Below are 16,864 nucleotides of genomic sequence, written 5' to 3'. Positions count from 1 at the left end.
CCGCCTCGGCCTCCCAAAGTGCTGGGATTACAGGCTTGAGCCACCACGCCCGGCCGTTTACTGATTTTTAAAAATTAGAGAGTATGCACTTTGGAGAGATATATAGTCCTCTGATTCTTCCTTTTTTTTTTTTTTTTTTTGAGACGGAGTTTCACTCTTGTTACCCAGGCTGGAGTGCAATGGCGTGATCTCGGCTCACCGCAACCTCCGCCTCCCGGGTTCAGGCAATTCTCCTGCCTCAGCCTCCTTAGTAGCTGGGATTACAGGCACGTGCCACCATGCCCAGCTAATTTTTTGTATTTTTTTTAGTAGAGACGGGGGTTTCACCATGTTGACCAGGATGGTCTCGATCTCTTGACCTCGTGATCCACCCGCCTCGGCCTCCCAAAGTGCTGGGATTACAGGCTTGAGCCACCGGATTCTTCCTTTTTATTGAAATACAATTCACATACCATAACATTCACCTTTTTAAAATGCATTTAATTCCGTGTTTTTTAGTACATTCATAAGGTTGTGCAACCATTACCGCTGTCTAATTCCAGAACATTTTCATCACCCCAAACGGAATCTCTGTACCCATTAAACAGTCACCCCCAGTCCCCTCTCCTGCCAGTCTCCAGCAACCACTAGTCTCTTAACCACTCTCTCTGTGGATTTGCCTATTTAGGGTGTTTCATATAAACGGAATCATATAGAATGTGACCTTTTGTATGCTTTTTTCTTTCAATATGAGTCTTTCACTTAGCATAATGTTTTTATGGTCTATTCATGTTGAAGCATGTACCAGTACTTCATTCCTTTTTATGACTGAATAACATTCCATTCTGTTAACATAACACATTTTGGTCTGTTCAGCAGTTGATGGACATTTCGATTGTTTTCACTTTTGGGCTATTAAGAATAATGCTGCCATGAACATTCAAGTGCCAGATTTTATGTAAACATGTTTTCATGTCCCTTGAATATATACCTAGCAATGGAATTAATGGGTCATATGGTAGCCCTAACTTTTTGAGGAACTCCTAAACTCTTCCAGAGTGGTTGTGCCATTTTACATTCCCATCAGCAATGTATGAGGGTTCGATCCACTTTCTCCACATCCTCCCTAACCCTTGTTAAGGCCTGTCTTTTATTATAGCCATCCTAATGGTTATGACAAGGTATCTCATTGCACTTTTGAGTCACTGGTTCTTGAGCTGCTTAATTTCTGGATCCAGAGAGACATATTAGAAAGAGCATTGGACTAGGTAATAAGAAATTTATATTCTAGGCCAGGTGTGGTAGCCTAGCACTTTGGGAGACTGAGGTGGGCAGATCATTTGAGGCCAGGAGTTCGAGACCTGGCCAACATGGTGAAACCTTCTCTCTACTAAAAATACAAAAATTAGCCAGGCATGGTTGCACACATCTGTAATCCCAGCTACGAAGGAGGCTGAGGCAGGAGAATCACTTGAACCCAGGAGGCACAGGTTGCAGTGAGCGAAGATTACACCACTTCACTCCAACCTGGGCAACACAGTGAGACTCCACCTCAAAAAAAAAAAAAAAAAAAAAAAAAGGCCAGGCACAGTGGCTCATACCTATAAAGCCAACACTTCAGGAGGCCAAGGCCGGTGAATCGCCTGAGGTCAGGAGTTCTAGACCAGCCTGGACAACATGGTGGAACTCTGCCTTTACTAAATACACAAAAAAATTAGCGGGGCATGGTGGCAGGTGCCTGTAATCCCAGCTACTCGGGAAGCTGAAGCACAAGAATTGCTTGAACCCAGGAGGTGGAGGTTGAACCCAGGAGCTGAGATTGGGCCACTGCACTCCAGCCTGGGAGACAGAAAAAGCCTTTAGCTTTAAAAAAAAAAAGAAAAGAAAAGAAATTTGTACTCTCTTCCACTTAAGAGTTTACGTGACTGTAGGCAAGTTACTTTCCTCTTTGAGCTTTGGATTTCCTGTCAAAACTGAGAAAGCTGTGAGTGTTTGGGACTGTTTCAAGGGCTTCCAATCATTTCTTCAGTCTCCACTCAGCCATCTAACAAGAAATCTCACAATATGCCACAGTCTGTTTTATAGGCTAGCTCCTGTCACATAACTTATTAGGCCTCTGCATTTCTTTTCACCTCTTCAACATAAGAATAAAATCAGGAAAATCTAAAGGGCAGGCCCTGGACAGAGAGAAGATGAGATCATTCATTTCTCCTGCAATATCTGTCACTGCTTCTACTTTGTGTTATGACAGTGTCTCACTGTGTTGCCTCGACTGTTCTCAAATTCCTAGCCTCAAGCAATCCTCCTGCCTCAGCCTCCCAGACTGTTGGGATTTCAGGCATAAGCCACTACATTGGCCTTTTTTTTTTTTTTTTTTTTTTTTTAATATTCTTAAGGGATCAAAAATTAGTCTTTCTGATTTAGTGAAATCCTAAACTTTACCATTTGGAAACAAAATTTGCAGAGTAGCTTTTCTTTTAGTGTTTTAAATTCAGTTGAGACTACTTTTAATTAAATTTAGCTGTATGTTTAGGCATATACATTTTTTTATCATTCATTTTTGACAGATCTTCAGGATTTATTCCACAAGACTGGCCAGGACGTGGATGGGAAGCTGACCTACCAGGAAATCTGGACCTCCCTAGGTTCTTCTGCTGTGCCAGAACCAGAGAGCTTGAGAGCATTTGATTCCGATGGAGATGGAAGATACTCATTCCTGGAACTAAGGGTAGCTTTAGGTATCTAGCCTCATCAGGCATATTTTAGGAATAGAATGCTTAATATCCACTGACCTAACAACAAAACAGCTGTTACCCATCAGTCCTCTAGTCCTCCAAACTACTGTAGCAGATACTTTGCCACCTTTTAACATGTTTGAAGAAAATATATAAAAGTTATTTTTTTAAAAAAGACCATTTTACTTATAATATGATGTTCAGAAATCTATGATTTCCTAAAACCAGTAATATCTTACATTTTAAAATTGCCAGAAAAAAAAAAATTAAAGCTCTCTTTTTTTCTCTTTCCTTTTTTTGAGGGGAGGAGACTATCTTTTAAAGCTGGGAAATGTATATAGAGAGAGAATAAGCCACCTTTTATATTTCACTTAAATTTGCCTTAAATTAGCTGCACTTTATAGAGACTCAGAAAATGTCTTTTCTTTAAAAGATAGGCCTTTTCTGTTTGTAAATATTTAAATGAAAGAAAGCATTGTGCATATTGTATGAAAAGTAGGAAGAATGGTTTAGAACAGGATGTGAACAAATGACTTATTTAAAATTGCTGATCTGGTGTGGGTGGCAGCTGAAACTGCATCCATGTGTCCATAAGGCATCCCTCAAAGGCCTAGGTGCTGCCAGGGGGTTTGGCCTGGTAGCTGGGGGAACCAATTTCAGGGAGTAGACACTAGACGTAGTGCTGACTCCAGGCATGGCTCATGGAAGTAGGATTCTGGTTCTTTGTTCCTATTCCCTCAGCTAATCCCAATTTGGGAATCAGAGAAGTCTTGCTGGGGTTTTTTCTCATTTTTAATACTATTTCAGGGTTTATGAGCATAAAAAGTTATCCATTGGGAAGCTCCATTTTCCCTGCTAAGTGAGCTAGATTGCCTTCCCCCACCCACCCACTTGAGTCTATCTTAAAGCCATAGCTGGCTTTAAGGCAGCTTTACCACCAGTACCATCTCCATTTTGAATGGCAGGGCTAAATTCCCCTAGCCGCTGCCTCACGCTGACCACCCAGAGCTTTAGAAGAGAGCCGTGCATCTAATTTTGACCCAGAAAATTATACCCCTTGAGATTTTACCTAGAGGCTAACCAAGGGCCTGATATGTTTCTCTGGGGGATGACTAAGGCTAAAAAGGTTGTGAGACGAAACATGTGAAATAATATTCAGTTTCCTTACAATTATCAGCTCAAAAGTAGCTAGAGGCTTTCTATCCAAAGAGAGCTGGGCCTTCACATGGTGGTAGCAAGTTTTTCAAATCTAATACGAGCAAGCCTAATACTTCCTTTAAATGCTTCTGTGGACCTGGCGTGAAAAGTCCCTAGACTGAAAGGAGTAATACCTCTATGTCAGCTGTAGGTTGAGTCTAGAATTGCTGTGTTGTTCTTAGAAGCAGTCTTTGGTCAACAATTTGAAAGGAAAAAAACTACAAAACTTAACTTTGCTATAGGCCAAGTCAGGGAGAAAGTGGAGAAGCTTTCATGGCACAGATTTCTTTAGTGGAGATCATTTCCTTTTAACTTTGTTCAGGTTGCCCTTCGGCTATGGATATAGTCCAGTGCCCTTAAACATTTAAGGGCTGTTTTTTTTCTTTACATGATGTTCAGCTTGGTGTTGACTAACCTGAAATTTTTTTTTCTAGAAGTATTAAAACTTAGTTAAAGCAAGATAAAAATCTTTTCCCATGAATGTGTCCACTTATCTCATTATAGCTTAGGCTCCATCTCACTTTCCTGGAAAGGTTAAAACATAAATTAGCGTGGCACTTTAGGTAACTTGAAAATAATTCTCACTCTTCTGGCTGCCTTCCATCCACTCTCACCCCACACCCTTTTTTAATATATATACACCCTTACAGGTTTTGTAACAACCAAATAAAATTCTAGCAATAAATTGAATTATACTGCTATATTTGTATATACTGTACCATAGATAGTATGTCTGTACCTGGAAGGTATTTTTTTGAGAACTGATTTATATGAAATATACTTGAGGGTAATGTAGCTTGTCCTTTTTAGTTTCAAATTCTTATTCATTGGCAGATACTTTGAAGACATCTTAACTCTTTGTTGTGTGTACTTTTCCCTTGCATCAGATAGCTATACGTGGAGTCGTCCAGTTTGTTTTTTAGTTTATCTTCTGTTCTTCCTACCTTGCATTTGTCTGACTAGTATCATCCCTGAGCTGGTGTGTCGTGTCATCCTCTCCCCCTACCAAGTTTGGCAGAGGTGTTTATGCTGCACTCTCAGATCTATGAATATCCTTGTCATCCTGCCTGAGAAAGTACCATATCTTCCAGGCAAGAGGAAGGTATCTTGAACTCCTCTCTTCTGAGTTGAGCAGACTCATGGGGTTAAGAGTCCCATAAGCCTATTATTTAGTGTGAATTTGGGACTTTTATTTGTATGCTGTCTTAACTTACCGAGCCTGTGACTCGTATTCAGCTGTAGTCAAGCCTCACCAGCCATATCTCATCTCTGAGAGGAAGATTGGACAGCGGTAGTGAGTTTGGTTTTGGTTTTGGTTTTAAATCCTTTTACCTTTTCAGTCTGGCAGCTCCTACTGCTGCTTTCCTAAGTTATGAAAGCACTGCTTCTTGGTCCTTGTTTTGTTTTTTGTTTTTGTTGTTTTGCCTTGCACCATCTTGTATAATGTTTACTAAAAAAGCCTCCCTATAAATCAGAGAGGCAAAAAGGTAGCATAGAAAAAGAAAAACGAGAAGAAGAGAATACCTGACTTCAAGATGTCTGTGGTGTCATCTAAAAGGCGGAGAGGTACCTGGCCCTCAGGAATGTATCTGATGCAACAGAGCTGAAGAGTGGATTCCCTTCACCTACTGCTGGCCATTGTCCCTTCCGTTAAAGATTCCTTTTTTACGGTTCCTGTTCATAACCCCTTCAGCACCCCCCGCCTTGCTGGTCCTGCCGGTCACAGTTGAGGATTTTGGCTGTGATGGGCCCACACTCATAATGGCCTGTTGAGTTGTTTTTAGTGACAGGTTTTGTTTGTTGCACACCTCATTGGCTTGCTTACCAACACCAGCTAGATGTGGTCCCTCTTTCATATCCAAACCAGAACACATTTGGGTATTCCTGAGACTTTATAGAGCCTGTATTGTTTGTTATACGAACCTAACCTACCTTGTTGTTTTCTCATATTAAGAAATTTAAATCTTTCTTTTAGTGGAGCTATTTTGGTAATGTATAAGCAGTTTTGGTTCTGTTTAGGGAGAATTCAGGATTTTCATGACTTGATTTGAGCTTTGCATATTTCATATAAGTAACACAGCCATTTTAATTTAGCTAAATAAAAAAATTTCTTTTTCTCTCAATGTGTCTGACTAAAGCCTCTTTCATTCCCCTATGATTTCTAAGGGGGAAAAAAATCTGCTTTGCTTTCTATTTTTATGGATGCCTTACTCCTTTTGAAAGCAAGGAGTAACACATATTGGGCCCAAAGTAATTAAGAATCTGCCTTAAGGACTGCAGTATTTGGCCTGAAGAAGGAAAGCCTCAAGGTTCAGGCCTTATGCATCCAGAGGATGGGAGGGGCGAGGTGAGGCAGGAATGAGCCCTGCCCCTCTGTTTACCCAAGATGTTCCACTTAGGTCTGTTTTATATTTTGAGATTCTATTTAAAGCATGTTTGCCATAAATGTTCTACTACCTTAAAAAAAAAAAAAAGCTTAAACTCCTTTGCTAGAAAGGAGTCATATAGGAGCTAAAGCTTTTTCACACACAGAAAAAAGATAACTGTATATACATGTTTGCTAGATTCTGGATATCTCCTCCCCTTCCCCTAACACAGAATCTGGTGACCTTCCCCCTCAGTCATTATGTAAATGGCTATACAACCGTTTCCAGAAGTACAACAATTAGTATTCCCACGTGGTGGATCTTAACTTTTGGGAGGGAGACATGGATTCTTGAAGGAAAGGTAAAAACTACGGATATGTGTCTATGTATAATTTTAGGCAGTTCACTGACCAGCCCGTCCTCCAAGCCAATTCGTGGACCAACTTAATGACACCCTACATACAATCCAAAGCATTCACCAAGTGTTTTCTAACACAACATATCATTAGGGCAGAGGCACTATGGTGTATGGTGGAAAGATCAGTACCTTTGGTGCCAGGCAACTGATGATACCAGTAGATTTGATGTGAGGCAGATGTAGATTTGGGAACTGTCTCTGCAACTAAGAAAGGCATGGCATATACCTTGGAACCTGTCTCTTCATCTGTAAGAGGAGGATCGTGATATCCATTTAGCAGTGTTCTTGTGAATTATTAGAAATAATGTACAGAGGCAACCACGTGAGAGCTCCATACATCATAGGTAATAAAGAACACAATTCAGCCCATAGTGCAGTGTGGCTCGCGGGGCTCATGGTGACTTGTTTTGCCTGTGACATAGCCACTATAAATCACCATACTCATGTGCCATCAGAAGTTATCACTCTTGTGGCAGCTGTGCTTCACATCCCACAGAACAGCAGGGCCTTGGGGTACCTAGGCCAAGGCACTTTGTTTTAAATACTGAACAGAGAGATATTGAGTCCATTCACAAGTACTTATTGAGTATGTCTCCCGACAGCCAACCTCCAATGCCAATTCATATTGGTGAGACTCAGCCATCAACTTGGTTTGCAAAGTGACCCCATCACACAGGAAGGACATTGTCCTAACAGCAGATGAAACCAGAGGGAGCCTTGGAGTTTTTGTTTTTGTTTTTTTAATCTTTCATAGCATGACATTCAGATGGGTCCTGACCTCTGTCAATACTGCCTCCCTGAGCTTAGTTCCATTTCCTACTCTGCATTTGATATCTGCAGCTCTCACCTTCAGTGAAAGGAGGCTACAATTCTGAAGCAAAAGGCCTGGCATTGAAGCTGAGGTCTTCATGAGCCAGATTAGGGAGGGAATGGAAGCGAACATTCCTTTCAGAACAGGTGGCCGAAGGATAGGAGACAGAGTAGTTCACCATGGGGGGTAGGTTGCACAGGGGTGGGGCAAAGGGCACCTCCTGAAAGATGGGAAGTGGGAATGGGGAGCTGGCCTGGGGCTGCTGTGGAGCCAGCTGCAGCGCAGGTTGCAAGGGAGTGGGGGCTTCCACCTTGGAGTTGCTGTCATGGTCAGCATAGCTCCTGCCTTCAGGGATGTCCAATTCCCACAGAGCATCTGGATTCTGGACCTCAGTATCAGTCTTGGTGACAGCACGGGGGGGGCCCGTGTTGATGGCTGCATTCATGCCATAGCGCCGTCGCTTGTTAATCCAGTACAACAATGGGCTATAGGTGAATGTGGCAGCTCTCATCACCTTCACCCACTGCTGGGCATGCTCTTTCCGCCTCAAGTTCTTCCTCCAGTGCAGAAAAACAATGCAGCCTCCAGTTATCACCGAACACAGCCCCAGGAATCCAAAGTACAATGAGACCCACACTAAGACAGCAAGAAAGAAAAGGAGTCAGGCTGGCTGATAGCTGTAGCTTGGGGTCTGAGCTGTTTCTCCTTCCTCTTTCACTTAACCCATTCATCAGTCACTTCATCCACTTGACTACGCTAACCATTCCTTCTCTCCCTCATTGACTTGCCTCATCATTCTCTTATTCAGTCAAAGCTAGATTTCCAGGGAGCTTAAGCACCACCTTTAACTCTTTACAGATCAGAAAAGCTAGGTCTTAGAGGGGGCATGAGCTGACCAGGCTCAGTCAAGCCTCTGGTTCCTAACGCAGCACCCATCCAATCCATCAGACTGAGAAGTTTCACTATGGGCAAGTCCATCAAGAAGTAAAAGTTCACCAGCACTTTGGAAGGCCCAGGTGGGCAGATCACCTGAGATCAGGAGTTCAAGACCAGCCTGGCCAACATGGTGAAATCCTGTCTTTACTAAAATATAAAAATTAGCCAGGTGTGGTGGTACATGCCTGTAGTCCCAGCTACCTGGGAGACTGAGGCAGGAGAATCACTTGAATCCGGTTGAAATGAGCTTAGATCACACTACTGTACCACAGCCTGGGCAACAGAGTGAAACTATGTTTAAAAAAAGAGTAAAAGTTCACCAGCTGACAGAGATACCAATGTCCCATTCCATTCCGTTCAGTTGTGATGGTCCTGGGCTATTGATAATACCGTCGCTCTAGATCTGGTTCATCAGATCTAGAGTAGACTATCTCCTAACTGCTTAGCTCTCCTCTATAAATCCAGGCACCATTCCATCCATGCAAAGGGCCTTCCCTAAGTGTTTGTACCCAAGCCCTAGGGCACAAGTGCAGTGACAGGGACTGGAGGAGCACTTACTGCCAGGGAAGCGCAGGTCCTCCTGTTGGAAATCCATACAGTTGAGCTTTGGTGCCTGCTGGTGGCTCTGGGGAGAGGGAGCTCACCCACCCATCTGCCCAGCCAATCAGAGTCTCCAGAATTCCCAGGCCCTTTATCCTCTAAAGGAAAGGTCACTGGGTTCTGAACATTGGGCATTCTAGGGGCAGTGCTTGTGAAGTGGTCCTGAGTTAATGGAAGGAGGGGACTTCATCCAGTGGAATTTTTTGGGGTGGAGTGTCTGTTACTTCTATCAGAGACTGAATTGTCTGACCCTACCCCTTATGGTGAACCCACAGAGCAGACCCCAGGAAAGGGTCATTATCCCTCAGGGACTTACTGATGTTACTGGTCTTTAGGGAACAGTTGATGGGATACCTGTCCCCAGTGAGGAATTTAACAGGGAACACACAGCATTGGGCAGCCCTGCCCTCAAAAAGTCTCTAACCAAGTTGGCAGGAGAAAACCTGCACAAGGGAACCAAGTGGTCAATACCTCCTTCCTGAGCTCCAACAATCTCTCTTTTATTTAGTTACCTTCCTTCAAGTGCTAACAAGTGTGTCCCAAGGACCAGACCCTGTGGGGCTCCCCACCATCTGGCCTGCATCTCCTTCCAGCCTTACTCCCCTCCCCATCCTCCACACACCTTTCCCTTCCGCCCAGTACAGTGTCCTGAACAGACCCTGCTCATTCACATCTGGAGATATGCTCATGCTGCTCCTTCACCCAGGAATGCCCCTGCCCACTTTTCCACCACTGAACACCTGTTCATTTTTCAAGACTCAGCTCAACCCCCCTACTCTGTGACAAACTGCCCAGAATCACATCATCTCCAGTTTGAAGGAAATTGAGAGTTGTCTAGTTCAACTCCCACCATCTGGTCACACCATCAGGACCATGCTAGAGTCCTGGGGGTAGAACTTTCCCTACACAGCAACTAATCCCCCTGGACTGAGCAAGTTCCTGACTCAAGTGAGGGTCTCCTGAGATAGCTTGGTACATTTATGGACAGCTCAGTTAGAAAACTCTTTCTTAATTAACCTTAAGTCAGCCTTTCCAGTAGGTTGCACCACTGCTCCTAGCTCAGCTTCTTGGCACCATTTTAATGACTCCCTTCTTTATCGTCCTCCAGTGTGTGACTTAGGGAACTATTTAGCACAGAATTCTCTTCAGGGTCCGCTTACCCTTGCTCTCCTCCTATATCACCAGCCCCTACCTTTCAGACTCCTTTGTCGGTTTCTCCCTTTTCCCCTGATCTCTAAATGTAGGCATGTCGTAGGGCTCAGTTCTTAGTGCTCTATCTACGTTCATTCCCTCGATTGTCCCATCCAGACTCCTGGCTTTAAATATCACTAGACACTGACAGTGTGCAACTGTATCTCTCTAGCCTGGAATGTTCCTCAGAACTTTAGATTCATACCCAAATACCTGGTTGACATCCCTCCTTGCCAGTCTGCTAAATTATCCCCAACTGGCATGTCCAAAACCAGACTCTGATCATCCATCCTCCAAAGTCTACTCTACCTACAGCCTTCCTCCTCTTCATAGGGAACATTTCTGTCCTTTGAGTTGTTCAAGCCAAAAACTTGCAAGTCATCCTTGACTCCTTTCATTCTATCACACCCACACTGACTCCATCAGCAAAATCTTTAGGCTTTTATTTCAAAATAAAACCAAAATCTGGCCACTTTTTTTTTTTTTATCACTATCACTTTAGTCCAAGTACCACCATTTTTCACTTGGATTACTGTTCTTCCTGTAGGGTGACTAATATCCTGGTTTGCGCAGGACTGAGGGGGTTCTTAGGACATGGGGCTTCCAATGCTAGAACCAAGAAAGTCCTAGGCAAGCTAGGACAAATTAGTCACCTTTGGGAGAGCTTCCATCCTTGCCTCCACATACCCTAAATTCCACCAGTAGCCAACATGATCCTTTTAAAAAGTAGATCATGTTACTCCTCTGCTTAAAACATACAGTGACTTCCGATCTCACTTAGCTTCAAAATCATAGTCCTTAACCAAGGCCTGAGCAATCTAACTCACCCTCCCTATACCTTCTTGGTCTCATTTCTACTGCTGTGCCCTCACTCATTCAGACTCAATAACCTCCTCCTCAGGGCCTTTGCACTTGCTGTTCCCCCTACCTGGAAGGCTCTTCCCCCCAGCATTCCCTCATTATCTTCAGATCTCTGCTCAAATGTCCCCTTATCTCTATCTCTCTTACCCTGCTGTTTTTCTGCATAGCATGTAGCATCACCTAATGTTATATATTTATTTGTTGTCTGTTTCTCTCCATTAGAATGTAAGCTCAATGAATTAATATAAACAAGGATCTAAGAACTTCAGATTATGATCAGAGAATGAAATAGAGCAATGGGATAGACTCTAAAGAGGCAGTGGGGGGGGTCCGTCATTTAGGTCCCTTTGAGGTGCTGACATGTGAACTGAGCCCTTAGATCATGAGGAGGCAGTCACGTGCAGATCCACAGAGAAAACAGCAAGTGTGAGGCGCGTGAGCCAGGGATGGGCTGGCATACTTGAAGGACTTGTTAATCTTCCATTACACTCTTCTTCACACAGGGCAGGGCCCAGGGCTGATCTCTATGAGCATACGTTGGATTGAGCAGAGCTGAAGGCTCTGCCTCTGCCCCAGGAGGGGTTTCAATCAGACAAGAAGGACCTAATGATGAGTACTGTCCCAAAGCCCACTCCAGGACTGGCCCTGTTCCGTGAGCAGGTGGGACACAGAAATGTTGATGTCACTGTCTCTAACCCAAGAAGCTCACACCTCGTTCAGAGGGTAAGGAAGATTGTGGCATTTGGGTTGAGAGAATGGAAGGAGAGAGCATTCTGGGGGTCAAAAAGGGCCTGAATAAGGACTCTTCAAGGAGTAATCCTGGTGTTTCTTTGAGAGAGAATAGATCAGTTTGGCTGGAGTTCAAGGTGGATGTCAGGAAGCAGAAGGAAAGGAGGCTTGGGAGGCAGCTGCCATCTTGAAAAGAGCTCAGCTCTCGGGTAGAACTTGAACAAGTCACATAATGACTCCCGGCCTCAGTTTCCTCATCTGTTAGATGAGGATAATACCTGCCATACAGAGTATGAAGCCATTCAGTGTCCTGCACATAGCAACCTCAGTAAAGAGAAGCTTGCTGCTGTGATGACAGTTGATGAAAAGACCTTCGATGCTTAAGGACGGACTACTACAGCGAATGCCAGGTACATTTAAAACGGAGCAAGCACCGCGAGGACCTGGAGATCTGCTGGCTTTAGAGAGCGGACTTGGCGCGCAGAGGCTGCTGGTCCCAGAGGGAGGAAGGGCGTAAATTTGGGCAGCCTCCCAGGAGGAGGCGGGCCGTGGCAGACACGGGACGGCGAGAGCGCGCGGTGCCGGGGCCAGAGCGGCGCGCCCCCTCCTCTGCGCCGCGCCCGGAACCTTGGGCGCGCGGAACCTCGGTGCCCGAGGGCGGGAGCGGCGCACTCGGAGAGGGATGGAGCGGACGCGCGGGCCGCGGGGAGAGGCTGACGCGCCTGAGGAGGAGGAGGCGGGGGCTGCCATGGCTGCTGTGGTGGTGGCGGCTGCGGGTGGCGCGGGACCTGCAGTCCTGCAGGTGGCTGGCCTCTACCGGGGCTTGTGCGCGGTGCGCAGCCGCGCCCTGGGCCTGGGGCTCGTGTCACCCGCGCAGCTGCGCGTGTTTTCAGTGCGCCGCAGCTCCGGCCCGCCCGAGGGGGGCGCAGACGGCAGCGGAGTAGGGGCCGAGGCCGAGCTCCAGGCCAACCCCTTCTACGACCGCTACCGCGACAAGATCCAGCAGCTGCGCAGGTGCGGGCCCCCGCTGTCTGGCGGCGGGCAAGGAGGCGGGAGGAGGGGCGGCCCGGGCTGCTGATCCTTAGGACAGCCTTGTGAGGTGGGCACTAGTACCGTCTCGGCTCTTCAGATAATGTAGCCAGGCTCCGCGAGGGTAGGTCACTTGGCCAAGATCACACAGTTGGTTGGTGTCAGAGCTGGGAGTCTCTGCAAAGCCCTGGCGTGTTCCACGTTTGTCTGTGCTCTGATTCTTCAAACGCTAAAGTGGACTCTTAGGACAGTCGTGAGGCAGGCAGCTCAGAAAGACCTGTCCTCATTATAGAAATGGGAAAACGACTTCTAGAGAAGCGACTTGACTTGCTCAAGGTTACATATTGAGACAGCTGAGGCCTGGCCCAAAGCTGGAGCTATCGGGCTGGTGGTAGCTTGGGCCCTTGACTGCAAGGAAAGGCAATTGGGGATGCGAGGAAGGCATCAAAGGCTAATAGTGTCACAGTCGGATCACCCATTGAATCCTCTCAATAAGATAAGGAGACTGAGGACCAGTGAGAGAAAGAGACGTGCCAAAGGTCACACAGCTGTTTGGGGTTTGTCTGACTGAGTCCAGGGTTCCTAAAACCACCCCTTAGCTTCCACAGGGAAGGATCTGGAGCTTAGAGGGGCTTGATGTGCATGTGAGGGACTATAGGAGGGTCAAGAGTTCAAGTGGGAAGAGCTAAGGGAGATAGATCAGAGGTGAAAATTAAAGGGGCTTGGGAGAGAATTTAGCAGGGCAAGAAGGTAGTTGTTGTATTAAAGGAAACCAAAGATTTAGTACTGTAAATTCTTTGAGTTCTGTCTCATCTCTACTTCCACAGCCTTAATTTACTCCATCATCTTCACCTGCGCTGTTACTGTTATCCTCTAGTGTTCCCTGCTTCCATTCTTGGACCCCTTTACTCCAGTTCATCTCACTGCTACTATAGTGATCTTTCTCACCTTTTGAAACAGTGATGCAGTAAATGAATGAGTATGTTTGCTCTCCTTCCAAAAGCATTGAGATATTCTCAAGTATTTGTCATCTTAGAAGCATTTCCTTGACATACATTCCCCTCCAGGCTTCTCTCATTGATCTGTATTTGATCTCTTTTACACACAAGCATCTCTGAAGAGTTGTCTACTCATACTTTGAATATTTTATCAGAATCCATGCATTCTTACCCACTCGTGAACAAATGAATGACTGGTTTTGCTCTCCTTCCCTACTGGATCATTCCATCAACATTTACACACACTGTTATCCCCCCCCCACTGACCTCTAAATAACATCCAAACTCCTTAATGTTCTGCACAAGTTCCTCACACCCTAGCCCCTGCCAGTCTCTCTCTAGCTTTATCTATTACCAAACTTCCTTTGAGCACCATAGCACCCACACACACACAAAAAAAAAAAAAAAAAGGAGGGGAGGGGATGTTCCAGGTAAGGGGAGCAGCAGTATAAACAAAAGTACAGAGGCATGAAACCATCTTAATCATTTGGGGATGTTTGAGCAAATTTTCATAATACCTGTAGCACTTTCATGTGCTTACTTTTATGACTGTCTCTCCCACTAGATAACTCCTAGAGGTAGGGAGTCTGACTTATGTATTTCTATATCCTCAGATCCCAGCAAAAGCTTCACTGCCCAGGCTGCACCTTGCCCTCTCTATCCCTTTACCATGGCAAGCCCAGTTGCAGCTGTGGCCACTAGCAGGGTTGACCATGGTCATGGTACAGTCCCCAGGGCTGCTTGCAGCTCTCGCCAGGCAGGTGTCATGCCCCACTGAGCAGAAACTCCTGGTATGGCTCTTCACTGAGGAGGAGCTGGCCCACTATGGAGAAAAGGAAAATAGCCCATCTAACATGACAGTGAAGGGAATGGTGTTTTATGTTACCCCCAGAAAGGAATTTTATGGAGGAAAAGGCCCCCTATAGTGCCTTGACCAGGAAAGTCCACCAGAGGGATAACCAAGATGTCCCTGGGTCCTACAGACCTCACCCATGACACTCTGGGTCTCATGGCCAAGGGGATGAAATCCCTGGATGATATCTTCACCAAAGTGTGCAAAGCCAAGTATCCCATGGTCAGCTACACAGCCTGGAGAATTCTTAATGGGGACAGCATCCCAACCTGGACTTCACACCTGAAAACCAACCCCATTTTGACAGAAAGAATGTGTTCTGATGTTTCATCTCCAAGAGCAGCTGCTTTGGTGGATCAGAGCTAAATACTCAGATGCTAAATTTTCTACAAAATAGGCTGCCTAAAGCCTCTGAATCATCAGGATCTGAGTAAAACAAATGTTTAACCTGGTTGAGGGGACATATTTTTAAGAACTAGATGTATGCAAGTAAAAGCTTGACACCTAGTAAGGAGGCTATAGGATTCTTGCCTGAAGAGGTGATCCAGCAAGATGACCTCAAAATTCTAAGTACCCTGAATGTAAGTACCTGAGGGACTAAGCCCTGTGTAAACCTAAGTAACAGCCTGCAAAAGAAAAATGTTACTTAGGCCCCTTGAGGATTAACAACAATTGAATAACTGAATTTCTTTTTCCAGTTTCTTTATTTCTAGGCCTGTGCCCAGTTCTTACTAACTGAAGGCAAATTCTTCAGCCTCTCTGAATGCCAGCATCCTTTCTCTGTGGAGGTAGAAAGTGGTGCTGTAGAATCCAAAAAGGCCCAGATGGTTTACCCATTGGTTTACCTTTGATCAGGTCTGACCCAGCTGCTTTTGAGTCCCGCCTGGAGAAACGCAGTGAATTTCTGAAGCAACCAGTGGGGCATTCCAGGCAAGGTGATTTTATCAAATGTGTGGAACAGAAGGTAAGACCTGCCCCTGTTTCTGGTGTTTGCTTACTAGCACTCCTTCAACCTCCTTATCCTTACCCTTATCCTTAATGTGGGTTTATTGATGGGTCAGCTGGATTAACTGAACATAATCTCTCCCAACTCCATTTCCATCCATAAATGTTTATCCTGCTCTTTCTGGGCATGGTACTGTGGTCATGGTGGAGATGTAGAAGTATGAGAGGGATACTTCCTGCTTCCAAGAGGAGCAGTCTAGTGGCCAAGATAAGGCACACATGGTAGTGGGCTAGAGGTATCAGAAAATTTCCCACAGGAGGTGGAACCTGACCTAGGCTAGGAACGTTGTGGGAGATTTAAATTAAGGAGAGGGGAGGGAGTGGGACTTTGATGTAGAGCAGGGGTGATCAAATTTTTTCAGTAAAGGACTAGATGGTAAATATTTTAGGCATTGTGGGCCATATGGTCTTCTTTATGACTACTCTTCTCTGCCATTATAGTGCAAAAGCATGCCTAGAGAGTAAGTAAATGAGTAGGTATGGTTCTGTTCCAATAAAACTTAGTTTACAAAAATATTCAGCAGACTGGATTTCGTTTCCTGACTACCAACCACCCCTGCCAACCCACCCCCATCCATTCCCATGTTGAGGAATTAACTTAAAAAGAGGAAGAGCTTTGAAAGTAAAGGGGGTTTCAGGAGACAGTGAGGTACTGTGCCCAATTAAAATGGAAAGGGAAGTGTTAAGGCTAAAGAATAGGTTAGGCATTAAACTCTTTGGGCTTAAGGAGTAGAGGCAGGATAACTTAGCTGCTAAGAGAATGGGCTCTGGGGCCAGATGCCAAGGACTGAATCCTAGCTCTTCTGCTTACTAACTGGGTGACTCTGAGCAAGTTGTTACTTCTCCATGACTCAGTTTGCTTATCTGTAAAACAGGAATAATAACAGTACCTACTTCACAGAGTTGTTCTGAAGAAATAACACCATTTAGAATTCTTTAGCCCAGTCCCTGGCATAATAAGTACTTAATATTAATACCAGCCATTATTATCCTTAAATAGGAATCAAAGCTGAGGAAAAGCATGTTGAAAACTATCTGGGAAAATTATTCTAATGCAGTGTTTTTAAATTAATAAGAATGGACTGCATGTTTTAAAAGTAAGCATTATTTTATAAAAAATTTTTTTTCAGTTAATCAAATACATACATGTGTACTG

The 16,864-nt window shown here is 44.9% G+C and overlaps 3 protein-coding genes across 7 annotated transcripts in view; 2 read left to right on the top strand and 1 right to left on the bottom strand.

Moving 5' to 3' along the window:
• Nucleotides 1-6,034, top strand: part of EFCAB14 (EF-hand calcium binding domain 14) — a 44,177-nt gene extending 38,143 nt beyond the window's left edge. For all 4 annotated transcript variants that reach the window (XM_032247487.1, XM_032247486.1, XM_032247484.1 and 1 more), the window contains one exon: nt 2,547-6,034. In XM_032247487.1, the coding sequence (XP_032103378.1) occupies nt 2,547-2,725 (179 nt within the window). In that variant the 3' untranslated portion in view covers nt 2,726-6,034. The remainder of the gene's footprint in view (nt 1-2,546) is intronic.
• Nucleotides 6,035-7,430: 1,396 nt separating this feature from the next.
• TEX38 (testis expressed 38) lies at nt 7,431-9,301 on the bottom strand. The gene is given in 3 exon segments (XM_032247490.1): nt 7,431-8,142; nt 9,001-9,060; nt 9,063-9,301. Coding segments are annotated over 3 exon segments (759 nt in total). The 5' UTR covers nt 9,178-9,301; the 3' UTR covers nt 7,431-7,558.
• Nucleotides 9,302-11,590: 2,289 nt separating this feature from the next.
• ATPAF1 (ATP synthase mitochondrial F1 complex assembly factor 1) overlaps nt 11,591-16,864 on the top strand; it is a 30,532-nt gene continuing 25,258 nt past the window's right edge. For both annotated transcript variants that reach the window (XM_032247489.1, XM_032247488.1), the window contains exons 1-2: nt 11,591-12,837; nt 15,559-15,667. In XM_032247489.1, coding sequence (XP_032103380.1) covers nt 12,506-12,837; nt 15,559-15,667 — 441 coding nt within the window. In that variant the 5' untranslated portion in view covers nt 11,591-12,505. The remainder of the gene's footprint in view (nt 12,838-15,558; nt 15,668-16,864) is intronic.

Source organism: Sapajus apella, unplaced genomic scaffold (assembly GCF_009761245.1).
Source record: "Sapajus apella isolate SASKATOON/1434 unplaced genomic scaffold, GSC_monkey_1.0 scaffold62, whole genome shotgun sequence".
Classification (NCBI taxonomy): Eukaryota; Metazoa; Chordata; class Mammalia; order Primates; family Cebidae; genus Sapajus; species Sapajus apella.
This window is presented reverse-complemented; position numbering and strand designations above follow the sequence as displayed.